This window comes from Heteronotia binoei, chromosome 21 (assembly GCF_032191835.1).
Source record: "Heteronotia binoei isolate CCM8104 ecotype False Entrance Well chromosome 21, APGP_CSIRO_Hbin_v1, whole genome shotgun sequence".
Lineage (NCBI taxonomy): Eukaryota > Metazoa > Chordata > Lepidosauria > Squamata > Gekkonidae > Heteronotia > Heteronotia binoei.
The window spans coordinates 135741793-135756526 of NC_083243.1; the positions used below are offsets into that span (position 1 = coordinate 135741793).

A 14734-nucleotide genomic window follows, 5' to 3' on the forward strand; every position below is an offset into this window, starting at 1 on the left:
CCATTGTGGACGGGATCAATTTATCTGCCCAGTGATTTCCATCCTCCATTTTCTGTCTCTAGCCACAGTGCACTCATTTCTTGGTTCCATGTGTGCATCTGTATGCCCAGATACCACCAAATATAAACTGGATGTTTATGTGTAACTGCTTGTTAAGTGGTCCTCTGTACACTGACTTACCCATGTCTCCCATTATTTGTGACTGCAGCATACTTAGGTTTTTGGAAAGAACTAAATGAGAAGGCATCTGTCCCCCTTCTGGGCAAGTGCTGTTTGAAGCAGAATCTCTGAGGCAGGATGTTTTTGAACGTGAATGCTTGCTCTAGACCAGGTGTGGCCAAACTTGCTTAGAGTAGGAGCCACAAAAAATAAATGTCAGACATCTGAGAGCCTCAAGACATGATTGTCAGATGTTTGAGAGCCAAAAGGAGGGAAGGGAGGAAAGGAAAACTGAAAGAAAAGTGTAAATATATAAAATAGATGTGGGGAGAGGGATATGGAAAGAGAGCAGCTTTAACTTTAAGTGCCTTCTCCAGGCTGCTGGCTGACTTGGAGAAGTGATTTAGAGAGACAAATGCCTTCTCCAAGCTGGCCAGTGGGGTGGTGGGGGCTTCCAAGAGCCACACAATATGTGTGAAAGAGCCAAATGTGGCTCCCGAGCCACAGTTTGGCCACCCCTGCTCTAGACATTTCTGAAGTGAAATGAAGTTGCAGATGCAGAGCTCATTACTGTGATTGCACAGATGACCACTCAAAGAACAACAGTTAGTTTCCTGCTTTCCTCTCCTGTTACAGTCTACTCATAGCTCCCACCAGCATGATTTTGCTCCTGGTGGTCTGTGGGCCTCAGGAAGAGAGTGGTTGGATATATGTGCCATTTATTTTTTTCTGCTACAGTAGCAGTGTTGAGTATTGATAGGACTCATCAAAATAAGTCTGGAAAGTTTAAGTCTTCATATAATACATGAAATATCTTTGCTCTAACTTCATAGGACTAATATTAGATTAATATTATAATAATTTTATTTCATGTTTAATTTGAGACCCAAGGTACATTTTTAAAAAAATCCCATTTAGCGCCTGCCTATAAAAATTGTACTTGAAGTCTAAATGACATTTCAGTTCTCTCCTCCTTCTTTACTTTAATCAGTCCTTTGTCCACTTTCTCAGTAACCATACCTCTAAATATGGATCCCCACTAGGAAGAAAGACAGGGCATATATGAACTGAATTAATGTTGAATGGTACAAAGGATGTGATATTGCTAATAATGTAATTTAAAACTATTGTTTATTTAAAAATAATAATAAGTTGAACTACCTGCTTGTTTTCTTCTATTGCTCCATGCCAGGTGAACATGGTGATGGATTTGGAAGGAAGTGATCTGTTGGCAGAGAAAGCAGACAGAAAAGAGTTTGTTAGCTTATTGAAGAAAATGCTATTAATAGATGCTGATTTAAGAATCACCCCAGCTGACACATTGAACCATCCTTTTGTAACCATGAAGCACCTCCTGGATTTCCCTCATAGCAACCAGTATGTTGTATAAAGCTCTTAAAATAATTCTGGGAGTGTCTTTCTGACAGGTTCCATTTTGTGTTGTTGTATTCACTGAGGGTTCTTGTGGCATATGATAGTATGCCACATTCTCATGATAATTTGCTAGAGGCTTAGCCTCTGCATACATAACCATACTTCATTTATTGAGCTGCAGTTGTACCACATGCATAAGTAGAAGACTCTGCTTAGACTGAGAAGCAGCTGCTACCTCATTGATGTTACAACACTAGCTTTGTACCTGTACTTCTTCTATATATACATGTGAATGACTATATCTGTGCACTTTGGTGTATAAGATGGATGACTTCTGCCCCTATCTGAAGGGAGCCCATTGGTCAGCAGAATTCCCCAAAATTATCACTGATGCTGTGACTGTCAAGTGTGAAATACACTGAAACATTTGAATATAATTCTGTTGCTGTGAACTTATGATTGCGATTTTTGCTGTGCTATTATTATGGGAAATGGGAAAGCAAACCCCCCCCCCCAAGTGCTGTTCCAGTGCAGAAAAATTAATTCAACATTAATTCAGTTCATATTAATTCCATCCCCGTGGTGCAGAGTGGTAAAGCAGCAGTACTGTGGTCTGAACTCTCTGCTCACGACCTGAGTTCGATTCTGGCGGAAGCTGGATTCAGGTAGCTGGCCCAAGATTGACTCAGCCTTCCATCCTTCCAAGGTCGGTAAAATGAGTACCCAGATTGCTGGGGGGAAAGTGTAAAATTAGACTGGGGAAGGCAATGGCAAACCACCCTGTAAAAAAAAGTCTGCTGTGAAAATGGTGTGAAAGCAACGTCACCCCAGAGTCGGAAACGACTGGTGCTTGCACAGGGGACCTTTCCTTTCCATTATTATGCACGTCAGTTTCTTATATTCGTAATATGCACTTAACAGAAAGAGTGTGTATTTTTCTTGTTAGCTGAACTATCAAGCTACTGATCATCATGAAGATTCAAATCTAGTTTGACCTTGATCAAGGGAACTGCAAGCATATTTCCTCTTGTAAAATGGGCGTTTTGCGTAAGCCATTTCCTGTTCTACTCCATTTAATCCACCAACTGCTACTGAGGTTAGGAAGACCTTCAGGAACAGGTTGGAATGTGGCATGGGAGTGGGAACCTGCTATTGAATGGGCATCTTACAAAAGTCACAGAACTCCCTGACTGTGCCAGCCCAGTTGAAATATTATGCAAGTGAGGATTTGGATCCAGTGTAAATAGGTAAGGCACATCTATGGCAGTTTGAGTGTTTTGAACACTGAGGGCCAAAGTGGTTTGCAGAGAGTTGGACCTGGGTTTGCTAAACCCAACTCTGTGTCCCTGCAGCCATACAGCAGCTATAGGGAATGTCTGTGAATGTCACCACTGGGGTTGCCAACCTCTAGGTGATGGCTAGAGATCTCCTGTGGTTACACCAGTCTCCTGGCAGCAGAGATCAGTTCACTTGGAGCAAATGGCCATTTTGGAAGGTTGACTCTGTGGTATTATACTGCACTGAAGTCCATTCCATCCCCAAACTTCACATTTCTTGCCTCCAAAACTCCAGGTATTTCCAGATCCAGAGTTGGCAATCCTAGTCACCACAGGGGAAGAAAGGACTCCTTGATTTCATCCATAGCCATTTTTCTGCACTGGAACAGCGCTTGTTGTGGGGTGGGGTTTGCTTTCCCATTTCTGCTGCTTCCCATGGAGTATTCTGTGCATATAAAGAACACAGACCCAACCTCGCACATCTTGTTTTGCCCTAGGAAGCAAGGAGAATATTATTTCCATCCTGTGTTGTTGTTATTCTTGCTTGATGGTCAATCTTACTTTCCTCAGAACTCTTCCTCCCTTTTTTATCAGAGTGAAATCTTGTTTTCATATCATGGACATTTGCAGATACCGCTCAAGTTCATATGAGTCAAATAATCGCAATAAAACAACACACATGAGACCAGTTGCCTCAGGCAGTTTACCAGGTCTGACTGCTAATTTCCCAAAGATTGGCACAGTACGAAGTCAGGTAAGTACCTCTGGTATAACTTAAGCTTTCCTACTTGCAGAACAAAGTTTGAGTCCACTGGCTCCTTTAAGACTAACAGAGTTTTATTCTGGATATAGACTTTTGTGTGCATGCACAGTTCTTCAGATACGTTGAATCTACCAACCATTACATATAGGTAGCAGGTGGGAAGGATGTTGCCAGGAAGGGCCATTTAGAGCTAATACTGGATCAAGGCAATTGTTAAGACCTGTAAATAGCAGCAGATTAGCAAACAGCATAATAAGAGAGTTTGCAAACAGATGCAACACTAGCATGTGTAGTGAAATAGGAAACTGATAATCTCTATTCAGTCCTTGGGGTTCCATTGTCCAGGGTGTTATCATGTATCTCAGCAATTTCCCATTCTGGTTGGTTTCTGATTTATTTATTTATTTTGCGATAAAACGGGTACTTTGAGGTGCCTGTTGAGTGTCCTGGGAAGTTTTGAAGTATCCTCCTACAGGTTTCTCAGTTTTCTGATTCTTGATGTCAGATTGCTGTCAATTTATCCTTTGGCATAGGGTTTGATCTGTTTGCCCTATGCAGAGGCTAGAATGGCATTGTTGCATTTAATGGCATATACAATGTTGGAAGATGAGTAAGTTAATGAGCCTTAGAAGGTGTAGTTAATGTTCTTGGATCCAGTGATTGTATTGTCTGTGTATATGTGAAAGCAAAGTTGGCATCTAGCTCTGCTACTAGTGTTCATGTTCAAATTAGATGTTGCATTATTGTAGGTGAGGACTTTCTAAGACTGGAGGGCTGTCAGTTGACAAGAAAAGGTTTGCCCCATAGTACTTGTGAAAAAGAACTGTCATTATCCAATTATAGGTTGTAAGTTGCTGATGATGCCTTGAACTGTTTTGAGTTGAGAGTAAGTGTGCTTAGCACTGGGACCTGAGTAAGTCTCTGATCACTGACCCATAGGTAGGTGACTATTTTCATCATGTGTGAAGCAGGGAAAGAGAATGAAATAGGCAGGCTTACAAGCTCTTCTCTATCACCACAGAGGTCACCTGGAGGCCTAGAGCAGGAAAAGAGTGCAAAAGCTGAGGGAGCCACTGGAAGGAGGGGCAGAATTAAAGAGGGTGGCACAGGGCTCTTCCTTGGTTTCATAGCTCTTGTAGGAGCTGTATTTATTAAACTTGGTGTCAAGGCAAAGATAGATGCGTAATGATACAAACAATGGTCAGTGATTTACATGGTATATGAGTGTTTCCTTCTCCCACTGGTACAAAAAAAAATTCCCTAACTTTTCCCTATATGGGTCTTTCCCCTTATGGGTCTGTTATTCCCAGTTTTTGTTTTTAAAAAAGTCTCCTATCATGGTTGTGTTGTAAAGTGCATACATATGTGTTTTATCTTTCTGCACAACAAAAGTATTAAGAGTTTTAATAAAGATATGTGTGTAATATTTGTTCATGTCTTGCAGGTATCAAACACCTGACATGTATCCTGTGTGGCTGTTATGTTTTAAGCAATTGGCCATCCCAGCATAGGGTCTTAGAACAGAGTCCATGCATCCAGATAACATATGGTGATCATGCCTGAGACAGTTGGGTGTACTGGGTTGCCAGGTTTGTGTATTTGAGGTAGAAGATAAAAGGTACCTGGATGAGATTCCTGTAGTGCAGGGGTCCCCAACCCCCAGTCTGTGGACCGGTACCAGACCGTGACCTGTTAGCAACCAGGTCATGAGTTGTATAATTATTTCATTATATATTACAATGTAGTAATAATAAGAAGACGACGACGACATTGGATTTATATCCTGCCCTCCACTCAAAATCTCAGAGTGGCTCACAATCTCCTTTATCTTCTTCCCCCACAACAGACACGCTGTGAGGTGGGTGGGGCTGAGAAAGCTCTCACCTGAAGCTGCCCTTTCAAGGACAACTCTGCGAGAGCTATTGCTGTCCCCAGGCCATTCCAGCAGCTGCAAGTGGAGGAGTGGGAAATCAAACCCGGTTCTCCCCGATAAGAGTCTGCACACTTAACCACCGCACCAAAATAAAGTGCACAATTGTATCACCCCAAAACCATTGCGCCCCCCACCCACCCCCGGTCTGTGGAAAAATTGTCTTCCACAAAACCGGTCCCTGGTGCCGAAAAGGTTGGTGACCACTGCTGTAGTGTGTCTGGAAGGATTTGTTCTTGAATGTGCAGGGGTTACTCTTTTATAATCTCGTTTAGTTCTTCGTATTTCTATGTGGTATCTGAATACAGTTGATTGTAAGAAGCAGTATTTGAGAGTTGTCTTTGAGCCTTCTGTATGTAGTCGTGATGACAACAGCTCTAGCTTTGTTCATCTCTTTTAATTATAATAACTGAATTGTTCCTGAGACTGCCTATGGCCTTTCTTTCTGCATGGTTGAGATTTTGTTGTATGCAGTGGTGTTTGTTGAGCGCATTGGTTTGGACTTTGCAGCAAAAGCATTCCTCCCTAAATATCATAGTACCTATAAATTGGTTGCGAAGATCTTGCACTAATGGAAATGCAAGTGGGAATACAATATTACACAGTCTTCTTGAGTTTCTGCTTGCGCAACACTCTAGCACAAGTGGAAATTTTACACCAGAGCCAACCCACAATGTTGTAATAGAATAGATCTGAGATACGAAGTTGCTTTGGAATAAAGGGCTGGTATGTTGAAAGAAATGTGAAAATCTGCACTGCAACAGAAGAATTTCTGGTTTCCTGTCATTTTACAGAGACTGGACAAATGAACTTACTGTTCTGAAAATTAGGGAGGAAACATTTGAATCTGATACTTGAGGCTCTAACGTTTGGTTAGGGTTAGAGTGGCATTGTGACCATCAGGAGGGGTCCATGTGGAGTCTTTTTTGTGTGGCATTGTTTTAAACAGAACTGTGTTTGAATATGTATATAAATATTTTATAATGGGGGACCTCAGAGCAGCTGTTTTATTGCAAAAGAATTTCAGAAACTGACTAGAAAGGGAGATTTGCATGTTATGACAGCAAATGACATTGGAACCCCAAGGGTTTCTTATCTCACTACACATACTAATGGTTTTCAGCTCTCACATCTTAGCTCTAATTGGCCCTTCCTGGCAACATCCTCCTCACCTGATACCTATACGTAATGGTTGGTGAATTCTATTTCAGTGTATCGGAAGAAATCTGCATGCACATAAAAGCTCATACCCAGAATAAAACTTTGATGGTCTTAAAGGTGCCACTGGACTCAAACTTTGTTCTGCTGCTTTAGACCAACACAGCTACCCACCTGAATCTTTCTATTTGCACTTCATCCTTTCTCCAGTGGTTCAGAGTGAAGCTCCTCCCTGGAGGCAGGTAGGATCACTAACCTTTTTTGGTGACCTCTGATGAGAGGAGTTTCTCCCCAATCCTCCAGTTTCATTTCAGAGCGCAGTGACTCTGTCTTCTGTTGTTGTTGTTGTTATTCTGCCCTCCCCTGAAGGGCTCAGGGCGGTGTACACAATGCTTAAAAACATACAATACTTAAAGAAAAAAAAAATCAACAACATCAGACATCAAACAACCATTAATTAATTTTTAGAAAAGTAACAAATCTCCTTAATGGCATTCAATATGTGGCTTCTTCATGCATGGGGTTAGTCATGGGCTGGATGCAATGAAAACCATGGCTGTCTTCAACCATAGGCCTGGTGGAACATCTCTGCCTTGCACATCCTGCAGGACTGTATTAGGTCCCTCAAGACACAGATGTCTTCAGGCAGAGAGTTCCACCAGGCAGAAGCTCTCTGGTTGAGGACAGCTGGACATCTTTTGGGCCAAGGATTGCCAGCATGTTCTGATCTTGCAAGTGCAAGGCTCTTCAGGGGACATACTGGGAGAGGTGGTCTTATAGGTACGTTGGACCCAGGCCATTAAGGGTTTTAAAGGTTAAAACCAAGACCTTAAAGTGAATCTGGTGCCCAACTGGGAGCCAGTGCAGCTGATGGAGCACCAGTTGTATATGCGTTGACCTAGAGGTGCCTGTATAATAATAATAATAATAAATTTTTATTTATATCCCACCCTCCCCGCCGAGGTGGGCTCAGGGCGGCTAACAACATTTCATAAAATTATACAGGGTTTAAAATCACATTAACTTTAAAACATTCCAATTAACAGATTTCCAGGTGCTAATTCCAATTATAAATGATAATAGCGAAGTCACCCACAGCAGTCTCTCAGCCAGCAAAGGCCATCCTGAAAAGAGTGGTCTTGCAGGTCCTGCGGAACTGGTCAAGGCACCGCAGGGCTCGCACTTCTTCCGGGAGCTGGTTCCATAGGTGTGGAGCTGCAATGGAGAAGGCCCGTGTACCCATACCACTGCATTTTGGACCAGCTGAAGTTTCCAGGTCCGCTCTAAGGGTAGCCCTACATAGATAGATGTTTGACAGATTCCATTTCAGCCAGCTCTGTTGGAGCCATCAAGCCCTGGCCTCTAGTCCTTCAGCCAGATTTGATGGGATGGTTTCAGGCCGTCTCTCCACCAACAGATATAACTGTATGTTATCAGCATATTGGTGACAGCCCAGACCAAAACTCTGCACCAGCTGGGCGAGAGGGCACATATAGATGTTAAACAACTTACAAGAGAGAGTAGAGCCTTGGTGGTCCCCACAGGGTGAAATCCTCTCTCCTAGTGCCACGCTCTGTCCCTGACCATGGAGGAATGAGGCGAGCCACTCCAAGGCTACCCCATGAAATCTTATGTCAGCAGGGTGGTGGGTCAACAGATCATAGGCAACTGTGTCAAACGCTGCTGTCAGATCTAATAATAGCAGCGCTGACCCACCCCAGTCCAACTGTCTCTGGAGATTGTCCATGAGGGTGACCAGTGCTATCTCTATTCCATGGCCAGGATGGAAACCAGATTGGTTCCAGGGCAGTGTCAGAACTTGAAGAACTTCAAACGAGGCCCAGTACTTCGTTACAAAGTATAGGTCTTTATTGAGAACTAGGTCCATGAAGGCACAGAATAACTCTGATAACGGGGTTAGCAATGGTTACAACTTTATGCGGTTGTTACAGAAACAATAAAGCCGGTTCTCACACTTCCAGAGACACTTGTCTGTTCCCAGAGTCTGTTATCAGAAAAGGGAGGAAGGAGTCCTGCTGTGATGTCCTGAGCGGCTGCCTTCAAAGGACACCTGCGAATGACTCCCAGAGGCTATCTGTCATTCCTTCCATGGTTACAGTTTGTTTGAAATGCAAAGCGCGTTGATTAGTGGCCTAGCTAAGAGTACATAGGGTTAGTATCATCTTACAAGATGGAGTCAGTTAGGCTAACATTGCCCAGCTTAGCAAGCATGAAAAGCACAAGTTCTGACAGGCAGATGTGTCTTCCAGGAAACTCGAGCTGCTCTGCCACCACCCTCTCAGTTACCTTTCCCAGATATGACAAGTTTGAAACTGGGTGCTATTTGGCTGAATTCAAGGAATCTAAGGATGGGTTTTTCAAGAGCGGTGTCACCTTGGCTTCTTTAAATCCCCCTGGATAGACCCCAGATTGATAATGTTCTTCAAGGGGGTCCATATTCCATCGCTGCTGGCCTTAATCAGCCATGATGGACATAGATCTAAGAGGTATGTTGTCAACCTCAACGTACCCAGTATCCTGTCAACATCAGCCTGAGAGAGTTGGCTGAAGTTGTCAAGCACTGAATCCAAGGACAGTCAAGGGGCCTCCAGTTCCCTTACTGTGTCAGATTTTGGGTTCCCTCTGAAAGGGATTTTGAAGACCAAATTGCCCTAAATAATTGTGCTGGGCAGTGCAATGGCTTGCAGATGCAATGGAAGTTGTAAAAAAGTCTCTTTTTACAGCTTTCACCACATGTCATAGGTTCTCATAAAAGACCTATAGCATGTTCTTGTGGCTTTGCCATGAGACTGGCACCACATCTGAGTTTTCACTTCTTCTCCCTGAGCTCTAATGTATACCATGGAGCCCAGTTTGGGCAGGAGCAGATAGGGTGTCTGGGGTGATTTCATTGATAGCTTCCGAGAGACAGGGATTCTAGTCCTCAGTCAGCACATACAATGAGTTGCCGGGAGGCAATGGATCCTGCAGAGTATTCTTGAAGCCAGTTGGATCTATAAGTCTCTGTGGGTAAGCATAAATCCATTCGCCATCTAAACAGAGTGGGGGCTGCACAGTCAGCCTGGCTTTCAGGGCATAATGGTCTTACCATGGCACCTCATCAGAGGCAGTTTTATCCCCATATTCCCAAGATCAAGTCCAGCATGTGGCCTTCTTGGTGTGTGGGACTCAATACAATCTGGGAGAGCCCTAGCATTGCCATGGATGACACCAGGTCCAGAGCCTGTCTAGAAGTGGCCTCATCAACATGGACTGTGAAGTTCCTGAGGACCAGCAGCCTTGGGAGCTCCAGAGCCCAGCCAATGACTGTCCCTAGCAGGGCTGGCAGACTGTCTGGTCTAGGCCATTGGTACACCAACCAGACAGCCAGGCTCTCCTCAGCTTCCCACACTAGGCCAACACAGTCAGTGCCAGAGATCTTTGATATGGGGAGTGCACTGAAGAAAAAGGATTCTCAGATTAGTATTACAACCCCTCCTTCCTCCCATTTGCCCAGGACTAGGAAACTGGGGTGGGGGGAGGAGTTCTTTCAGGGTGACCGTTTTGCCCTCCCTAACCAAGTCTTTGGTCACACATGCCATGCCCATTTGCTGTTCTGCAAAATAACTTGGTATCATAGCTGTCTTATTGTTAATGGACCTGGCATTGCACAACATCAGTGTCGGAAACGGGTAGAAATTCCTTACCACTCCACCAGCATTCCTCAGGATGGGATGAAAATTGGAAGGAGACTGGGCAATTCCATATTTTCACCTCCTTTACAGTATCTTCTCCCACTGCCATACCTCCCTCTGCCCCTGATCATTAGGATCCCTGACCCAGTATTAGTATTGCAGCTGTTAGCACAATTTGATCCCATATTTATTTTTTTTGTTTTATTAAATTTATATTCCGCCCTCCCCACAGCAGCTCAGGGCGGCTAACAATCAGTAAAAAACCAACATCAGAACTTAGAACTTAAAAACAATCAACAGAATGCTATACAATAAAATAAATAATTAAAATGACACAGTCAATAGACAATAGTACCGCCAACATTGTCCAAAGATCTTATCATGTATGGCACTCATGATACATTAGTACAGTAATGTTGTCCAAGATTGACAGTTCTGTGGTGACTTGACAGCTGTCTCCCATATTATTCACTGTAGGCAAGGCAGAATAATTCAGTCTTGCAAGCCCTGTGGAACTGTGATAGGTCCTGCAGGGCTCTGATGTTATCTGGGAGCACATTCCACCATGTAGGAGCTGCCACAGAGAAGGCCCTGGCCTTGGTGGTAGTCAGCCGGGCTTCCTTCGGCCCAGGGATCATTAAAAGATTTTGGGATCCTGAATGCAGTACTCTGGGGCACATGTGGGGAAAGGCGGTTCCAAAGGTAGGCAGGTCCCAGGCCATATAGGGTTTTAAAGATTAACACCAGCACCTTGAAACGAATCTGAAATGCCATAGGAAGCCAATGCACAGGCAGCCAATATCAGAGCCCTACCTCTTCCCCACATGGCAATCATTGATTCAACTGGGAAAAGTTTTCAATTAGCAATAATTGCACCTAGGATTAACCTCATTGGCTGTGATACTGCCACTGTGCCAACTGAAAAGCCAACAGGCCTGTGAGGCATAAAATAACTAACCTAAAGCATATAAGCTCCTTCCGACCCAAACCTCCCACCTTACTGCCCTCCCACTGAACCACTTGTAAGAAAGAAAATCTAACTAAATAAATGGGTGGGAATGGATATTCTCAAAGATTCAGCCTAACTAGACTTAAACTAAAACTATCTATCTAAAAATAATGGGTAGGCAGTGTGGGCACTGTTAGGTATTTCAGCTAGCAGCACAATGCTATGGTCTCAACAAGAGATGGTCCTTGGTTGTAGTTACAACAGTTCTCAGTAGATGGCCACAGTTGCAAATTGTTTCCAGCTGCAGCTCCTAGGTTTCTGATAAGGAACTGGTAGTCTGGTGCATAGGGACATTTGATGAAATGGTGGCTGAGGATGATGACTAGCTGCCTTCAAAGGGGTATCCAAAGAGTGGGCTTTAGCCCCGAACTTGCCTTCACACAATTGAGTCTTCCCCACTTCACCCTGGGGTTGCTCGGGCTGTCCAAAGACATGCAGGTCTCTTTGGTTTTCCCTTGTAAGTATGCACTATTGAGTTGTATGAGAGGCTCTAGGGTCAGCCAAGATTGATTGAGAGTCCCATTCTTCTGACTTTGATCACAGGACCAAAGGGGCTGGTGCTTCATTGACTGGCAGCAGCACAGGTTGACTCCTCTTGGGTCCACCTGGTCCTGAAGTTCCACCCAGGGCTGGCATGAGTCCTTCTGAGGCTGGTCCGGCACTGTCTCACACCATCTGGCCATGGTGCCTGAGACCCATTCACAGCCATCCAGGGACTACCTCCTTCCCCACACCCCCAGTGATTCCTATCCAGATGACAAAAAAAAAACCCCTCCAGGATCCCAGGCCAACTGGCCTGAAGAAAATTGCTTCCTGGCCCCAAAGTGGCAATAGGTATTTCCACAAAAACGAAGCATTGATTCAACCCTTCCTTCTCCTTCTCGTTGATGCAACCCTTCCTGCCCTCCTAAGTTCACAGAATCAGCACTGCTGTCAGATGGCCATCTAGCCTCTGTTTGACAACCTCCAAAGAAGCCACAGCGTATTGTTGGAACTCTCTGTCTGGGGCAGTGATGCTCTGTATTCTTGGTGCTTGGAGGGGGGGCACAGTGGGAGGGCTTTTAGCCTCACTGGTCGACCTCCTGATAGCACTTGATTTTTTTGGCCACTGTGACACAGAGTGTGGGACTGGATGGGCCCTTGGCTTGATTCAACATGGGTTTTCTTTTGTTCTTAAGGAGAGCCCACCACCTCCTGAGGAATCCTTGTTCCACTGAGGAACCAGGATGTTCTTCCTAATGTTTAACTGAAAACTGTTTTGATTTAATTTCAACCCGTTGGTTCTTGTTCCCTGAGAACCAAGAGTTCCTTGCACACACTCTTGACTTCTGTCAATCTCACAAGTCTAACAGTACCTGCTGGGTTTTTCAATCCTGGGGAGAGGAAGAATCAGTTGATACATTCAGGGCTTCAAAGACCTTATTTTGTTGTAGTCAGGATAGGACAGAAAGAGCCTTAGCACCAGGACTGTAAAATGCCATGTCACGGTGCCATAACCGGAGCTAAAAAGAGTGGTTTCTCTCCAATCTTAGGAGATTCCTTAGGAGACCTGCATTGCTAAATCCCTGTGTGGCCCACAGATTTCCTATTTGGAAACTGAAAACAGTTCTAAGGGCATTAACAGGAGCACCTTTCAAACTCATGGCCACATGCTTTCTTAAAGAGCTCATCTTTAAAACTATTTTTTTGGTGCGAATCACTTCCACTTGGATAGTATCCAGGCTTTAATGCCCTCTTTGTAGTCCAGAACTAATGCATTTTCCATAATGGCAAATTAGTGCTACACACTGATCCAGCTTTTATTCCTGAAATAAATTCCTGCTTCCATTTGTCAGTGGAGAAAGTTTTGTCATTCTGTCAAAATCCCAAACATTCCCAAGAAAGGGAATAGCTTTGCTTGGATGTGAGGAGGACTGAGTTTTTTAGCCTTTTGGAAGACAAATTCTATATTTGATTTATTCAGAATGGCATCCTTGGAAGCTGAATTTTGTATGCATTCAGAGTTGCATTCCCTTGGCTTGTTCACCAGAGGGACAGGATCCTCCAAGGTGGGGTCAGTGCCCATTGACTCAGGGGGTAGCAACTTCAGCAGTATACTGGGGCTTTCTCTCCTTAAAAGTGGAATGTAAGGCAGCAACACGGAAGTCAGTACATATTTTTACTTTTAAAAAAGTTTTTATTAGTTTTCCAGAAAAATAAAGGGAACAGGGGGAAAGGGAAATAGAAAATTAGATATAGACACCTGTAATAGTATAGTTTAGCCTGTATAGTAATACTTCCTTAAACTCACACCTTATCAGAGCCAGTTTGGTGTGGTGGTTAAGTGTGCGGACTCTTATCTGGGAGAACCGGGTTTGATTCCCCACTCCTCCACTTGCACCTGCTGGCATGGCTTTGGGTCAGCCATAGCTCTGACAGAGGTTGTCTTTGAAAGGACAGCTGCTGTGAGAGCGCTCTCAGCTCCACCCACCTCACAGGGTGTCTGTTGTGGGGGAGGAAGGTAAAGGAGATTGTGAGTCGCTCTGAGACTCTTCGGAGTGGAGGGCGGGATATAAATCCAATATCTTCTTCAAGTAGTATTATCACTTTACGCTATATCAACATGTTCTTGGCAAAATATTTTAACGATTGTAAGCCTATGGCTAAATTATCCGCTTAGCTTTAGATTTCAAATATATGTGACATTATAATATAGATTACAGGAGAAGGCGGCAAAAGTTCACACCAAAGAATCTTAAGTATCTAACCACACATATAGCTTCACCCAAAGTTTTCTTGCTTCTTCCTTAGATTTCCCGGCAAGTAACTGGAATAGATAGTCCATTTCTACCATTTCCAGTATTTTCTCCCTCAAGTCCAATCTCATGGGAATTTCTTGAAGTTTCCGTTTCTGTGCAAAAAGTATTCTGGCTGCTGTATTAATATGCGCCAATAAAGGTGTCATCTCTTTTGTATAATCATCAGGATATATGTTCAATAAAAATAATTCTGGTTTAAATTGAATCTGTGTTTTAGAATACATTTTAGAGAGTTTTTGCAGGGTTACATACCATCTGTAAAACATCTTATACAAATTTTCTTTAAAAGCTACTGACTTAGTTAATTTGATATTACATTTCCATAACTTCTCCCATTCCTCTAACATAATATTATGACCCACATTCTTGGCCCATTGAACCATGCATTCTTTTACAGTCTTATATTGCCTCTTCATCTGCAGTAAATATGAATATAACTTGGAAATTAGCTTTTCTTGAGACCCCAGGAAAATTTTATCAAATGGGTATTGCTCCATATTAAAATCTACTGTCTTATCTTTGGCATACCTGGACTCTACTTGTGTTTTCAACCACCAACTCATTTTAATAT

The 14734-nt window shown here is 43.5% G+C and overlaps 1 protein-coding gene and 1 pseudogene across 6 annotated transcripts in view; one reads left to right on the forward strand and one right to left on the reverse strand.

Annotated features, from left to right (window-relative positions):
- HIPK3 (homeodomain interacting protein kinase 3) overlaps positions 1-14734 on the forward strand; it is a 144999-nt gene that overhangs the window by 99098 nt on the left and 31167 nt on the right. For all 6 annotated transcript variants that reach the window (XM_060262830.1, XM_060262828.1, XM_060262831.1 and 3 more), the window contains 2 exons: positions 1352-1536; positions 3405-3564. In XM_060262830.1, coding sequence (XP_060118813.1) covers positions 1352-1536; positions 3405-3564 — 345 coding nt within the window. The remainder of the gene's footprint in view (positions 1-1351; positions 1537-3404; positions 3565-14734) is intronic.
- Positions 11084-11277, reverse strand: LOC132590331 (U4 spliceosomal RNA; annotated as a pseudogene).